Source organism: Heterodontus francisci, chromosome 7 (assembly GCF_036365525.1).
Source record: "Heterodontus francisci isolate sHetFra1 chromosome 7, sHetFra1.hap1, whole genome shotgun sequence".
In the NCBI taxonomy this organism is placed as follows: Eukaryota; Metazoa; Chordata; class Chondrichthyes; order Heterodontiformes; family Heterodontidae; genus Heterodontus; species Heterodontus francisci.
The window spans coordinates 67,396,205-67,409,496 of NC_090377.1; the positions used below are offsets into that span (position 1 = coordinate 67,396,205).

At 38.8% G+C, this 13,292-nt stretch overlaps 1 protein-coding gene across 7 annotated transcripts in view; it reads right to left on the bottom strand.

Moving 5' to 3' along the window:
* Window positions 1–13,292, bottom strand: part of ccdc14 (coiled-coil domain containing 14) — a 54,063-nt gene that overhangs the window by 21,528 nt on the left and 19,243 nt on the right. For 6 of the 7 annotated variants that reach the window (XM_068034544.1, XM_068034546.1, XM_068034542.1 and 3 more), the window contains 4 exons: window positions 9,470–9,697; window positions 9,179–9,273; window positions 3,736–4,276; window positions 1,292–1,433 (listed from right to left, as the gene is read on the bottom strand). In XM_068034544.1, the coding sequence (XP_067890645.1) occupies window positions 1,292–1,433; window positions 3,736–4,276; window positions 9,179–9,273; window positions 9,470–9,697 (1,006 nt within the window). The remainder of the gene's footprint in view (window positions 1–1,291; window positions 1,434–3,735; window positions 4,277–9,178; window positions 9,274–9,469; window positions 9,698–13,292) is intronic. The other variant, XM_068034543.1, reaches the window with a different exon arrangement.

The window sequence follows — 13,292 nt, forward strand, 5'->3', positions numbered from 1 at the left end:
TTCAGACACAAAACCCTGATAGCTTTTCCTGAACTTGCCATAGTAAGCTTCCTGGGTCTCACTCTTACTGCAGTTAAAGCCACAGCTTGTTCTACTGTGCTTTCCATCAGGGTCCCTTCTTCACTGAGCAGATGTGCCTAATTAACCCTACAGGTTTTTCATTTAGTTTCCAGCAGTCAGCTTTTAAATGCCCTGCTTTATTACAATGGAAGCATACAGGTTTCCGCATCTCGCTCTTACTGCTCACAGCACTTTCACTTTTGGCTAGAGGAGGGCCCCCTATGTCTCATGCTTTTCTTTCTCTCCCAGGACTGCTTGGGCTCCTATCACCTTCCCACCCTTTGTCCTTTTCAAATTTGTGGGGTGACTAGGAAAGGTTCTCCCCTGGGAGAACCTCTTATAAATTAAAGCAAACTCATCAGCTAGAATGGCCGCTTGCTGGGCTCTCTCAGCCCGCTGCTCCTCCACATGGGTCTTTATGGAGTGGAAGAGAGTGTTTAAATTCCTCTAAAAGAATTACTTCGGAGATTCTCATAGCTGAGCTGTATTTTAAGAGCCCTCAACCATTGGTCAAAAGCCAGTTGCTTACTTCTTTCAAACTCCAGATAAGTTTGATTAGCTTGCCTCTTGAGGGTTCTAAACTTTTGGCGATCGGCTTCAGGCACTAATTCATATGCCCCGATAGCATTTTTTGCCAGTTCATAATTTGATGAACTCTCATCTGGCAACAGGGAATAAATCTCATGGGTTTTTCCAGTTAGCTTGTAGTTTAAAAAAAAAAGCCAGGTCTCAGCTGGCTATTTTAGCTGCCTTGCCAGTTTCTCAAAGGACACAAAAAGTTCTTCTACATCCTCCTCATTGAATTTTATAATTAGTTGAGCTGGTTTTAACAATTCTGTACCCAGCCTTGAATTACACTCCTCCATATTGGCTATGCTTTCACTGGGGTTACTCGGTTATCCCCTAGTTAACCCAAGCCATTTCAGCTTGTTCATCTCGCTCTCTGGAATGCTCCTCTTACACACAATCCCTGGTGATCAAGGTCCATTGTAGGTTGAATGTGTCAGGGAATGGTCCTTTGTCCTTCCAAGCACTGTCTGTTAATATGCAAATATCTTTTCCAGCCACACCTGATCGGTTTAACAAATCATTTTCTCACTCCAGCAAGTTTAAAAATCAATGTTCATGACAAAATTAATGTGCTTCATTCTTGGCAGGTGGGGGGGGCCTAGCATGACAGTAAAGGAAAAATAAAGAGCAAAGCAGACATTAGGAATTAAATACCATTGACCTGCGCAGCTGGGCATTCTCATTGCGTAGAGGTTGTAGACTCATAGCTATTTCTGCTTGTACATTAGTGCTTCCAATCACAGTTGGTAGGAGAGAGATACTATCCTCTAGCTCAATTATCAACTTGAGAACCTCAGAGTCATCTGCCAACAGAAAGACATTAATATTTAACAAAGCCTGTCAAAATTTATTGCATGTTAGTATTTTGATCTCCATCAATGCACACCTTACCTGTAATGCAATAGATCATGATTGCAATGTTAAATATTTATCCAAGAATAAGATGAAGTTGCATAAATCAAGAATGAAGGGATTCCTCAAGTGCATATTGAAGTAAAGTTATGCACAAGTACTGATATTACAAGTTGTGAGCAACTTGCAAAAATGCATGTACAGATACGCTCTGAATTCCTCCACCTCGTCAGGATTCCCTATTCTCTTTTTTTCTGACATGCCAACTTAATTACATTAAGTTTTAAGTAATTGCAAATAAGCAAGATACTGCACACAGTGACAAAAATCAGAAAAAGTTGATAAGATATTTGTAAATGTTGAATTTATCCACATCTTTATCAACGAGACATTCCTGTAGTTGGAAGACTCCTGGAAAAGTTGCATTATTTTATTTATATTTGTTTGAGCAATGGAAGAGATGCAAAAATATCTAGATAGATAGTTTGCAAATTAATTTAACAGAAGAACTTCCATTTATATACCATCAGGACATTCCAATGCTGGTTAATTTAGCAGGAAGGAGGGAGGGAAGGAGGAATGACCAACCAGATCATTTGTTTTTAGTTAAAGGAAAAATATTGGCCAGGAAAACTTCCTGCTCTTCTTCAAATAATCCACTTAAGCAGGAAGATCGGCCTTGGCTTAAAGTCTCAACTGAAATTTGTCACAATGCAGCATTCCCTCACTATTGCTGTGACAAACTAGGTGATGTGGTGGTTGATAGTTGGGCTTGAATTCACAGATTTTTGACTCAAGAGGTGAGAGAGTGTTCTACCAGACAAGCTGAGTTGATATTGGGGTGATAATATTGTACCCAAGACAAAGTAAGCAATAATAGGCAGAAATAAAGCAGGTCAATTATGATGTGAACATAAATATGGGATAATGCATAATGGAACAAGTGACAATAAATGCCTACAATTTTAAAGAGCAATATTTTAAGATCCATGTTTGAGGCTGAAAAGAAAACTATTTCGTAGTGATCACTAGTCGTAGTTTGAAATCATCTGATCAGTGCAGTGGTTAATAATGCAATTCAGGCACTGGATTGTAATTTAATATGTGTTGCAATGCAATGCCAGGGAAATTATATTGACATCTAAGTTCACTGATGAGGCCAATTCTGGAGAATGGCATGTAATTTTGGTTACATTAATTCACCTATATAATCTTTGAGGTAAAGATTATATAGATGGCTTGGAAAGTGCTCAGAGGAGTGATCAGGATGACCTTTCTGCTGAAAAAAGAATCAAGACTAAATATGATGTAGCTTTTAAAATAATGAAAATTATAGCAACAGTTAAAGTAAACATGCTATAATAATTAACACATGAAAAAAGACAAGTACTAAATTCTCATCTTAAGCAAGGTTTGAGATTTTTTTAAAAAACCTCAATCAGCACTCATTGATTCCTCTCCCCACCACCACACATTTCCCCTGCCCCCAGGGAAAGAAACTGCTTAAAAAAGGAGGGAATCAGCAGGTGGTGGAGTGGCAGAGTAATCTTGGATGGGCTGTGGATAGATTGGGTTTGATGAACTGAATCGTATTTTCTCATTATGGACTTCCTGTACTTATGAATGAAACTCACCTAACTGAGGAAAATGACTTGGGTCTGGAATGCAGATCCTTTACAACTTTAGCTTAACAGTTAAACCCTTACCACTGAATGGTGTTTTACTATTTTCAACAATGTAGTAGTCCACAATTAGATAATAGTGTTCATTCTCTTATAATCCTGAAGCATTCCTTAGTATATATTTTAAACAGCAAACATACATTAACCAAAGTGGTGGCAAAATTGAAACTTAGATTTCTACTGCATTTGTACTTGGCTCTAATAAATACAATTTTAGGAATTATTTGCAAAAAAAGTTTAAAATTTGTCAAATTTGTGTAACTTTAGAAAAAGTAGACAAAATGCCATTTCATATAGTTTTTGATCAAAATTTGGATTTTATGTCATGGACCAAAAGATTTACATTTTGTGGATAGCTATTCAAAACAGACAAGAAACAACATTTTGCTTTGGTAATCAAACACAGCGAGTGATCACTATTTGACAAATAAAGTTTGGAGCCCGACATAAAACTTCGGAATAGCATTGAATAGTGCGAAGCTGTAGTGCAGACAGGTGCTTAAGTATAGAGTGAATCACTAGTAGATATTCCACCTGCCAAAAAGTAAATCACAGACTTTATTGCAAATACCTTGATCAGCAACCAGGGCCTTCAGTTCACTCAGAAGATATCTGATAGTTTTCACTTTCTTAGCTGTTGTGTCAGGGCTTTGCTTTTTAGGTCTTGTATGTTTGTCAAAACTGGTCTGGCAGCTGGTGTCCCTTACTGGTGTAATATCCACTAAATTGTGATCATCTTCACTTGTATTTCCATCACTCTGTTCAGTATCTGATTTGTCAGTCCCTTGGGACTGTACCTGTGCTTTCCAAACCACTTGCTTGGGCTCTTCCCCTTGCTGCTGCATTTGGGTTACGTGACACTGGATACACTTTAGTAGCTCTTGTTCTTTTAGTTGTTGCGGGCCTTGGTTAATCAAGCTGTGACTTCCACCACTGTCACAAACCAGGTGAGCTAAAGTATGTGCAGGCGCAGCAGGTGGGACTGCAGATGGAGCGAAAGTCACCAGAGGTTGGAATGGAGGGGCAATGGTAGCTGAAGCTGAATAAGCTGGCAAAAAGTTCAACCCTCCATGAGCAACAGGTTGATTGTAAAGGTCACTGGGCATACTCTGCTAAAAACAATGGAAAAAAGTTAAAATATACAAATAAAAGCATTTGGCAAGATAGTAAGCCTGAAAACAGTGCTCAAAAAGCTTGCATGTAAGGAATTTAATTTATTATGAAAGTATAGCAATCCTAGTTAATTAGAATTTTAAGGTGAAGCCAGGAGGAGCAGGAGTGCCCTTCCCAGTCCTCTTTCCAGGACTTGCCTTGCCAGCAGTGACTTTGGGTAAGAGCCCCAGAATTCAATCCTCCTGAAAGGCGAGCTGCCTGAAGCGGTGCAATTAGTGCCAACAGTTTACCCAACTTATTTAGATAACTGTCAGAGACCCAATTTTGGGTCAGCCTTGGGCCTCTGTTTGGACAAGCATTGCCCATGCAGCACTGATAGGCCCTGACAAATTTTACCTTACTGTCTCTAGATTTTAAAAGGTCAACCAATCTAATATTAGCCTATCAATAACCGATAACATAATGGAAACTATTTTAAAGTGTACCCTTGAGGAGTCCATATATAGCAATACTTTAAATGAGCCCTTTTTTTTTTTTATTAAGCAGTTCTGATGAAGAGCTACACCCGAAACATTAATATTCCTTCTTTCTCTACAGATGCTGCCAGGCTTGCTGAGTGTATTCAGCAGTTTTTGTTTTGGATTCCCAGCATTTGTAGTATTGGGTTATGCTAAGGATTTACAAAGTTCTGGTGAAACCAGATTTGGAGGATCATGCTCAATTATGGTGGCCATAGCACAAAATGCATTTGCGTTGGATAGGGTACAAGAAGATTTTTAATACAGTCTAGAAATATCACAATTAAAGGGATGGACTCAGGAAGATATAGAACATAATAAATTATTTGGACAGGCAAAAGTAAACCAGGAATAGTAAGCCTAAGGACAAACATTTGGCGTGTTCAGTGAAGCTGGATGTTAACAATATGAAAATTAGGGTGCTAGGGAGATAGATTGTGATGGACAAAAATCAACCTTTTCTCACCACTAACTTTTCCATTTTTTTTTAAAAACTGTTAACAAGTCAGACGATAGTCAAATGTTGCAGCTGTGCTATTGAATTTTGCCACTAAATAGCACTGAATGAGATTTCAACACTGACATTTTTAGAGTGGTACTCCATTTCTGCCACTGGGTGGCACTATGCAGAAACTAAAAAAGTAGGAAAATCCATGAATAAACAAGGAGAACTGGATTTTTTTTTTTAAATCTTGCCAGTAACTGTGGACCAATAATTCAGAATAATTTAACCCCTCCCAGCCAAACTATTGTTGTGGCATATCATTTCAGAGTTTCAATGAACCCAAATTTCTTCATTAAAGACTCTGTTGTCATCCCGAACTTTTTAAGAAAAAAAAAAATCCATTCAACAGAAAACGACGGTCAACAAAGGCAATGATGTACCACTTCTGGACAAATTTGTATAAGAACATGAGAAATAGGAGCAGCGGAATATAAGTAGGCCACTTGGCCCCTTAAGCCTGCTCAGTCTTTCAATAAGATCATGGCTGATCTGAGTGTGGCCTTAAATCCACTTTCCTGCCTGGCCCCATAACTCTTGACTCCCGTGTAGATCAAAAATCTATCTAGTTTAGCCTTGAATATATTCAATGACCCAGCCTCCACTGCTCTCTGGGATGTAGAATTCCGAAGATTAACAACCCTCAGAAGAAATTCCTTCTCATTTAAGTCTTAAATGGGAGACCCCTTATTTTTAAACTGTGCCCCCTAGTTCTAGATTTCCCCACGAGTGAAACATCCTCTCAGCATCTACCCTGTCAAGCCCCCTTAGAATCTATGTTTCAATAAGATCACATCTCGTTCTAAACTCCAATGAGTTTTGGCTCAACCTTTCCTCATAAGACAACCCCTTCATCCCAGGAATCAGCCTAGTGAACCTTCTCTAAACTGCCTCCAAATCCAGTATATCCTTCCTTAAGTAAGGTGACCAAAACTATATACAGTACTCAAGGTGCAGTCTCACCAATGCCCTGTACAGTTGTAGCAAGAGTTCCCTACTTTTATACTCCATCCCCCTTGCAATAAATGCCAACATTCCATTTGCCTTCCTAGTTACTTGCTGTACCTGCATGTGAACTTTTTGTGATTCACGTACAAGGACACCCAGGTCCCTCTGTATCGCAGCATTCTGCAGTCTTTCCCTATTTAAATAATATTCTGCTTTTCTATTCTTCCCGCTAAAGTGGACAACCTCATTTTCCCCACATTTCTGCCCGCTCATTTAACCTATGTCCCTTGCAGACACTGTCCTCCTCACAACTTACTTTCCTACCCATCTTTGTATCAGCAAATTTGGCTACAATACACCCAGTCCCTTCATCCAAGTCATTAATATTGTGACAACCAGGTGAGAAAGGTGTCTAGGGATCCCTTTCACCTGGTCTTATTGCAACAGGATTTAATTTTTAAATCCACTGTTTTGAGCTCCCCCTTGGTGAATCCTTGTTCACCACTTTCCAATTATAAAGGCAAAGAAATGAGCACAAACAGACTTCCTTAGGTTTAAAGAAAAAGCGAAATTTATTAAAACTTAAACTTAATCTCTAATTTGGTTAATGCCTACGAATACATACCGCGCCCCATACTAGCATGCATGTGCGATACGCACATGCAAATAGAGACAGAAAAAAAAAGAGTAGAGGGGCTTGGGGCAATATCAAGAGTTTATTACTCTGCTTCGAGCTCACTGTAGTCCTTTTGTAGGTAGTCTTGTCTTTTGTTGGGGCCCAGTATTCTTAAACCTTGTTCACTGTAGGAGACTTTTCTCTCTTGGGGCTCATGTGTCTTCAACAGGTCTTTAGTTCCACAAGAAAGAGATAGGGCAGACAAAAGAGAGAGGTTCTCAGTCCAGGAGCAAACACTTTTCCAGAGTTTTTAAAACTCTGTGGCAAGTTCAAATTCAAAACCACGAACTGCCAGTTAGTCAATTGACCAACCTAGTCTGACCAGGTCTTGTGTGTAGAGGGAAGCAGGGACTGGTTCCTTTGTTCCAACACTGGCTGCTGGTATGCAAAAAAAAAAAAAAAAAAAAAAAAAACAGGTCTTTCCGGCAAGGGGCCTGGAAATTCCTTGTTAAGCCCTCTTTTCTTCCTGGCAACAATATTAAGTTTTAATGTTCACGTGGCAAAATAATGTGTGCCTCATTCTTGGCAGGTTTGAGGCAATATCAAGAGTTTCTTGTTATTGTGCTTCGAGCTCACTATAGTTCTTTTGTAGGTAGTCTTGCTTTTCGTTGGGGCCCAGTATTCTTCTTAAACCTTGTTCACTGTAGGAGACTTTTGTCTCTTGGGGTTCATGTGTCTTCAGTTCCGTGAGAAAGAGATGGGAGCAGACAGCATTTGTGGTTTTCCAATCCACTGGGACCTTTCCAGAATTAAAAATTTTGGAAGATTCCAACCAATGCATTCACAATCACTGCAGCCACTTCTTTTAAAACTCTCAGATACAGGCCATCCTAGGTTTTAAAAGGTATGATTTTTTTTTTTTTTTTTAAATGGAGGAAGAACGATTATTTTAGATTGTTGACATTACCATGCTTAAAAGCCTCCAAACCAAACAACGGAGCATAATTTTTGTTTGCTGAACACGGAGTGCATACTTTTTCCTTATAGGAACACCGCAATTAAACCAAGTTAGAATCTTAAGCCAACTTAATCCAGAGACCTTGCTTATCTGCCCTCCAAAAAGGGTAGTTACTAGTTGTGCATCAGAATAATGACAAGTGCAAATGGGATGCCTTTCAAAGCAAACAGCTACCAGGATCTAGAGTTGGATGATGAGCAACACAAAAAGAAAAGCCAGAGGAAAAAATAACATGCATCATTGAATAGTAGTTCCACCACCTATGGTGCAGAGTTTCAGCAGCAGCTTCTCGTTTCTCTGCAACCCAATGATTACAGGTACCAAACCTGGAGTCAACCTCCAAGCAAGACCATCTAGCAGCACAAATCTCAGTTTCCTCAACTGATGTACAACAAACTTTGGGTTTCGTGGCAAGACCAATGCAATGAATCAACTACCTTGATGTAGAAGACCAATGTCACATACCAAATTATTAGTCAGCAATTACAACAATGATTACACTTCAAAAGTACTTCATTAGCTGTAAAAGCACTTTGAGACATCTGGTGATCATGAAAAGTGCTAGATAAATGGAAGTCTTTATTTTTCACTGCTAAATCCAGTTCCTCAAGTGAGGGACTTTCACAAATAGACTGGCTGAAAGTCCTTACAAGACAGTGAGTGACAGGTCAGTTTAGGCCAGAGCCGTTGCATCCCTGTAGCAGTATTTAGCCACAAATCCACCTCATCGCTTCTTGGATTATGCATATGGGTTGAAGGAAGCCTTTCCCATGCCATTATTGGCATGAATTAAAAAGAACAAATGTCCAGCTATTTGATTGGCTGAAAAAAAAAGGGCTATGAGGCTAATGTTTAATGAATGAAATGGCATTTTCTCTGAAGTTAAATGCATTTCTAAAAATAGACAGTGGGAAAAATGAGGCCAAAGATAAAGTGCAAAAAAATGCTGGGATAGTCAGAGAAGTCTAAGAATAGGCATAAAATGAAAGTTAAACTAAAACAAGTTAGATGGAAAAAAAAGGAAATACAGAGAAAGAAAATGAAACAGGGCAGCAAAGATTTAAAATGTTTATGTAATCGGGATTTCAGTAATTTAGATTACAGCAATAAACCCAATTTCCTAGTAGTTATAAATACTTATTTTTAAAGCTTCAGTGTGCAAGGTGACATTTTTTTAAATCTGGTTAGTCCAGAGAGATTGAATTCCCCTGAATCTGCTAGTCTAAGGATTACTTACATTATAATGTCCCAAACATTGTGAATAAAATATCTAACAGAACAACCTATTTATATACTCACAGATTGTATTACTGATGGATGCTCAGCATTCTTTGGAGACATAGCTGGTGTAGAGGTAGGTAGTCGACAATTAAATGTTGGAACAACTTGGGATCCTAAGAAAACACATTTTGTTTATGGTAGCTACTGGTTTCATTCAAGTAAAAAAGATGGTGTGCTATTTATTGGCACATAGAAACTTAAATTATACTAAGTACACACTATCTGCAAATGTCTTAAGCATTCTAAAACACAAAAAGAAAGTGTTTTTTTGACTGACATTTACTGTAAAGTCATTAAGCAGGTACTTGCCAGAATCCAAAATTGTGTAGCAAGGTCGGGCAGGTATCCCATTAGAGGGACTTACTGGAGTGTGGCCATTTACAAGACCCATTTGTGTCTGTACATGATCAGAGAGGCACTGATTTCTAACAGGAGAATGCTGGCTTGATGGAATTGTAAACTGCGGCATCATTGACAGATGCACAGTGTTGTTCACACCTACATCTGCTGCATCAGGGGTCATCTTGAACTTTGGTGCTGAAACGAAGTATAAAATAAATATCTGAAATTTAGCAAAATTAGCCTAGCACAAGACAAACTGTTCACATTAAAATAGCTGTCAGTACAGTAAGAATTTGAAAATATTTACATGATTTCTGAAAGCATATGTAATCATTTAAAAATCTCAAAATAGGAAGTGATTTGGGAATACAAATCCTATAATCAGATAGCAATCTGGAAATTCATGCAATTTTAAGGAACAGCTGTGAACAAAAATCCCAAAAGCAGACAGACAATTTATGATGCTCTGAATGGATCTTTAAAGGCTTTACCTTTTCCACTTAAGTTCCTCTACAGGCTGCTGGCCACTATACATTTTCCATCAGATGGGAGACCAGACAGTCTAGGCTCCAGACTTCTCCATGGACACCATCAGTGCTGCTCATCATCGAACCACCGGAGGTGCAATTTATGTGAAACAATCCAGATAATAGCCATCTGCCACGATAGCCATCTGGCAGAAAGCTTTGGGACTCAGTTACACAGGTAGGAACTCATGAGTTTCACATATGGGAACTGCTGGTGATTTAGATTTAATCAAGTTATTTGTCAGTATAGCTCTTGACAAGCTGTTAAATCAGTTTTTTTTTTTAAAAAAGTCTTTCCTGTAATATTTTGAAATATTCCAAGTTATCATAATTAATGATCTTTCTGCATTTCACATGAGCCAATGAGAATTTTTTTTGTTTTCAATATACTGTAAAGTTGTTTCAAACAAAAAGTAAAAAATATAACCTTAATGAGAAATGGAAAATTCCTGGTCTTCATTTTCAAATAGGACATAAACCCACATTAAAGAATATAGCTATTTAAAAAGTAAAAGGAAATACTGACAAATACCTTTGTTAAATCTAAATTACTAGCAGTATCACAAGCTTCTACATGATAATCTGGGGAGTAGTGAAATGACAGATGGCTATTACCTAGATGGTTTCGCATATAGCCGTACAAATTGGGAGCAGGAGTAGGCCACTTGGCCCTTTGAGCCTGCTCCACCAGTAAGTTCATGGCTGAATGATTAGTCCACATTTCCAACTACCCCTGATAACCTTCCATCCCCTTGCTTATTAAGAATCTATCTACCTCTGCCTTAAAAATATTCAAAGACTCTGCTTCCACCACCTTTTGAGGAAGAGAATTCCAAAGACTCAACACTCAAAAAAAATTTCTCCTCATCTGTCTTAAATGGGTGACCCCTAGTTCTAGATTCTCCAAGGGGAGACATCCTTTCCACATCCACCCTGTCAAGATCCTTCAGGATCTTATAATGTTTCAATCAAGTTGCCTCTTACTCTTCAAATTCCAGCAGATACAAGCCTAGCCTATCCAATGTTTCCTCATAAGACAGCCTGCCCATTCCAGTAGTAAACCTTCTCCGTCTTGCCTCCAATGCACTTACATCCTTCCTTAAATAAGGAGACCAGTACTGTTCACAGTACTCCAGATGTGGTCTCGCCAATGCCCTGTATAGCTGCAGCATAACCTCCCTACTTTTCTATTCAATTCCCCTCGTGATAAACGATAACATTTTATTTGCTTTCCTAATTACATGCTGTACCTGCATACTAATCTTTTGCAATTCATGCACAAGGACACCCAGATCCCTCTGCATCTCAGAGCTCTGCAATCTCTCACCATTTAGAGAATATGCTTTTTTATTATTCCTGCCAAAGTGGACAATTTCACACTTTCCTACATCATACTCCATTTGCCAGGTCTTTGCCCACTTACTTAACCCATCAATATCCCTTTGTAGCCCCCTTATGTCCTCTTCACAAGTTACATTCCTAACCATCTTTGTCTCATCAGCAAATTTAGCAACCATACCTTCGTTCCTTTTATAAATTGTAAAAAGTTGAGGCCCCAGCACAGATCCCTGGGGCACACCACTTGTTACATCTTGCCAACCAGAAAATGACCCATTTATGCCTACTCTGTTTCCTGTTAGCTAGCCAATCTTCTATCTATGCCAATATGTTACCCCCTACACTACGAGCTTTTATTTTCTACAATAACCTTCGATGTGGCACCTTATCAAATGCCTTCTGGAGATTTAAGTACAATACATCCACCAGTTCCCTTTTATCCACAGCACATGTAACTCCCTCAAAGAACGGCAATAAATTGGTTAAACATGATTTCCCTTTAACAAAACCATGTTGATTCTGCCAGATTACCTCGAATGTTTCTAAATGCCGTGCTATACCGTCTTTAATAATAGTTTCTAACATTTTCCCTAAGACAGATGTTAAGCTAAGTGGCCTGTAGTTTCCTGCTTTGTCTTCCTCCCTTTTTCAATAAAAGGGGTTACATTTGCTATTTTCCAATCTAAAAAGGAACCTTCCCTGAATCTAGGGAATTTTGGAAAATTAAAACTAATGCATCAACTATCTCACTAGGATGAAGTCCATTAGGACCCAGGGACTTGTTGGAGCTGCAGCTGACAATTTGTTCAGTACCACTTCCCTGCTGATTGTAATTTTCTTGAGTTCCTCCCTCCCTTCCATTTCCTGACTTACAGCTAATACTGGGATGTTACTTGTATCAAGTGAAGACCGATGCAAAATATTTGTTCAAAATTCATCTGCCATCTCATTATCCATTAATTCCCCAGGCTCACTTTTTATTAGGACCAAAACTCACTTTGTTAACTTTCTGAAATATCTTTAGAAACTCTTTTTATATTTCTAGCTAGCGTTCTCTCATACTCTAAATTTTATCTTCATCAATCTTTGTCATTCTTTGCTGTCTTTTATATTCTGTCCAGCCTGCTGACCAGCCTCCCATCTTTGCACAATTATATGCTTTTTCTTGAAGTTTTATACTATCGTTAACTGTTTTAGTTAACCACAGATGGTGGCTCCCACCCTTGGAATTTTTCTTTATTGAAATGCATCTAGTCTGTGTATTCTGAAATATCCCCTTAACTGCATCTCTATTGACCTATCCTTTAACCTGATTTGTCAGTTCACTTTAGCTAGCTCTGCTTTCATGCCCTCGTAATTGCCCTTATTTAAGTTTAAAATACTAGTCTTGGACCCACTCTTCTCTCCCTCAAACAGAATGCAAGATGTCTGCATTTGCTGCCAACATAACCAGTAGGTGGCACAGTACTTGCACATGATCAAATGCAGGCTCTTCAACTGGAATGTCAGTGTCTGTGACATTCAGGCAGCTACCAGAATTAAAGATGCTGCTGCCCAATTTATCACAGAAACAATCTAGCCAGAAGCATTTCCTATCAAACTAACCATACATTAAGTTGGATGGAAGCCCAGTAATATGCTATGTAGTTATAGGATACTAACTGTAATCCTCATATCCATTTAATATTCCAGTAATCCTATTAAATACAAAAGAAATGTTATGATTATCTTCCAATGGAAGATAGTGAATTGTCACCCCGATTGAAAAAATCAGAGTATAAAAACTGCTGCCAATTCGTTACGGAGATTTGTTTATATGACTGACCAGGACGGATTTCACCTGAACGCAGCTGCTAGCTCCCGCCCCACTGGCTGCTCTCCCCACTCAGCAACTCACTTTCTCCCCCCTCCTCCCTATCAGCAAC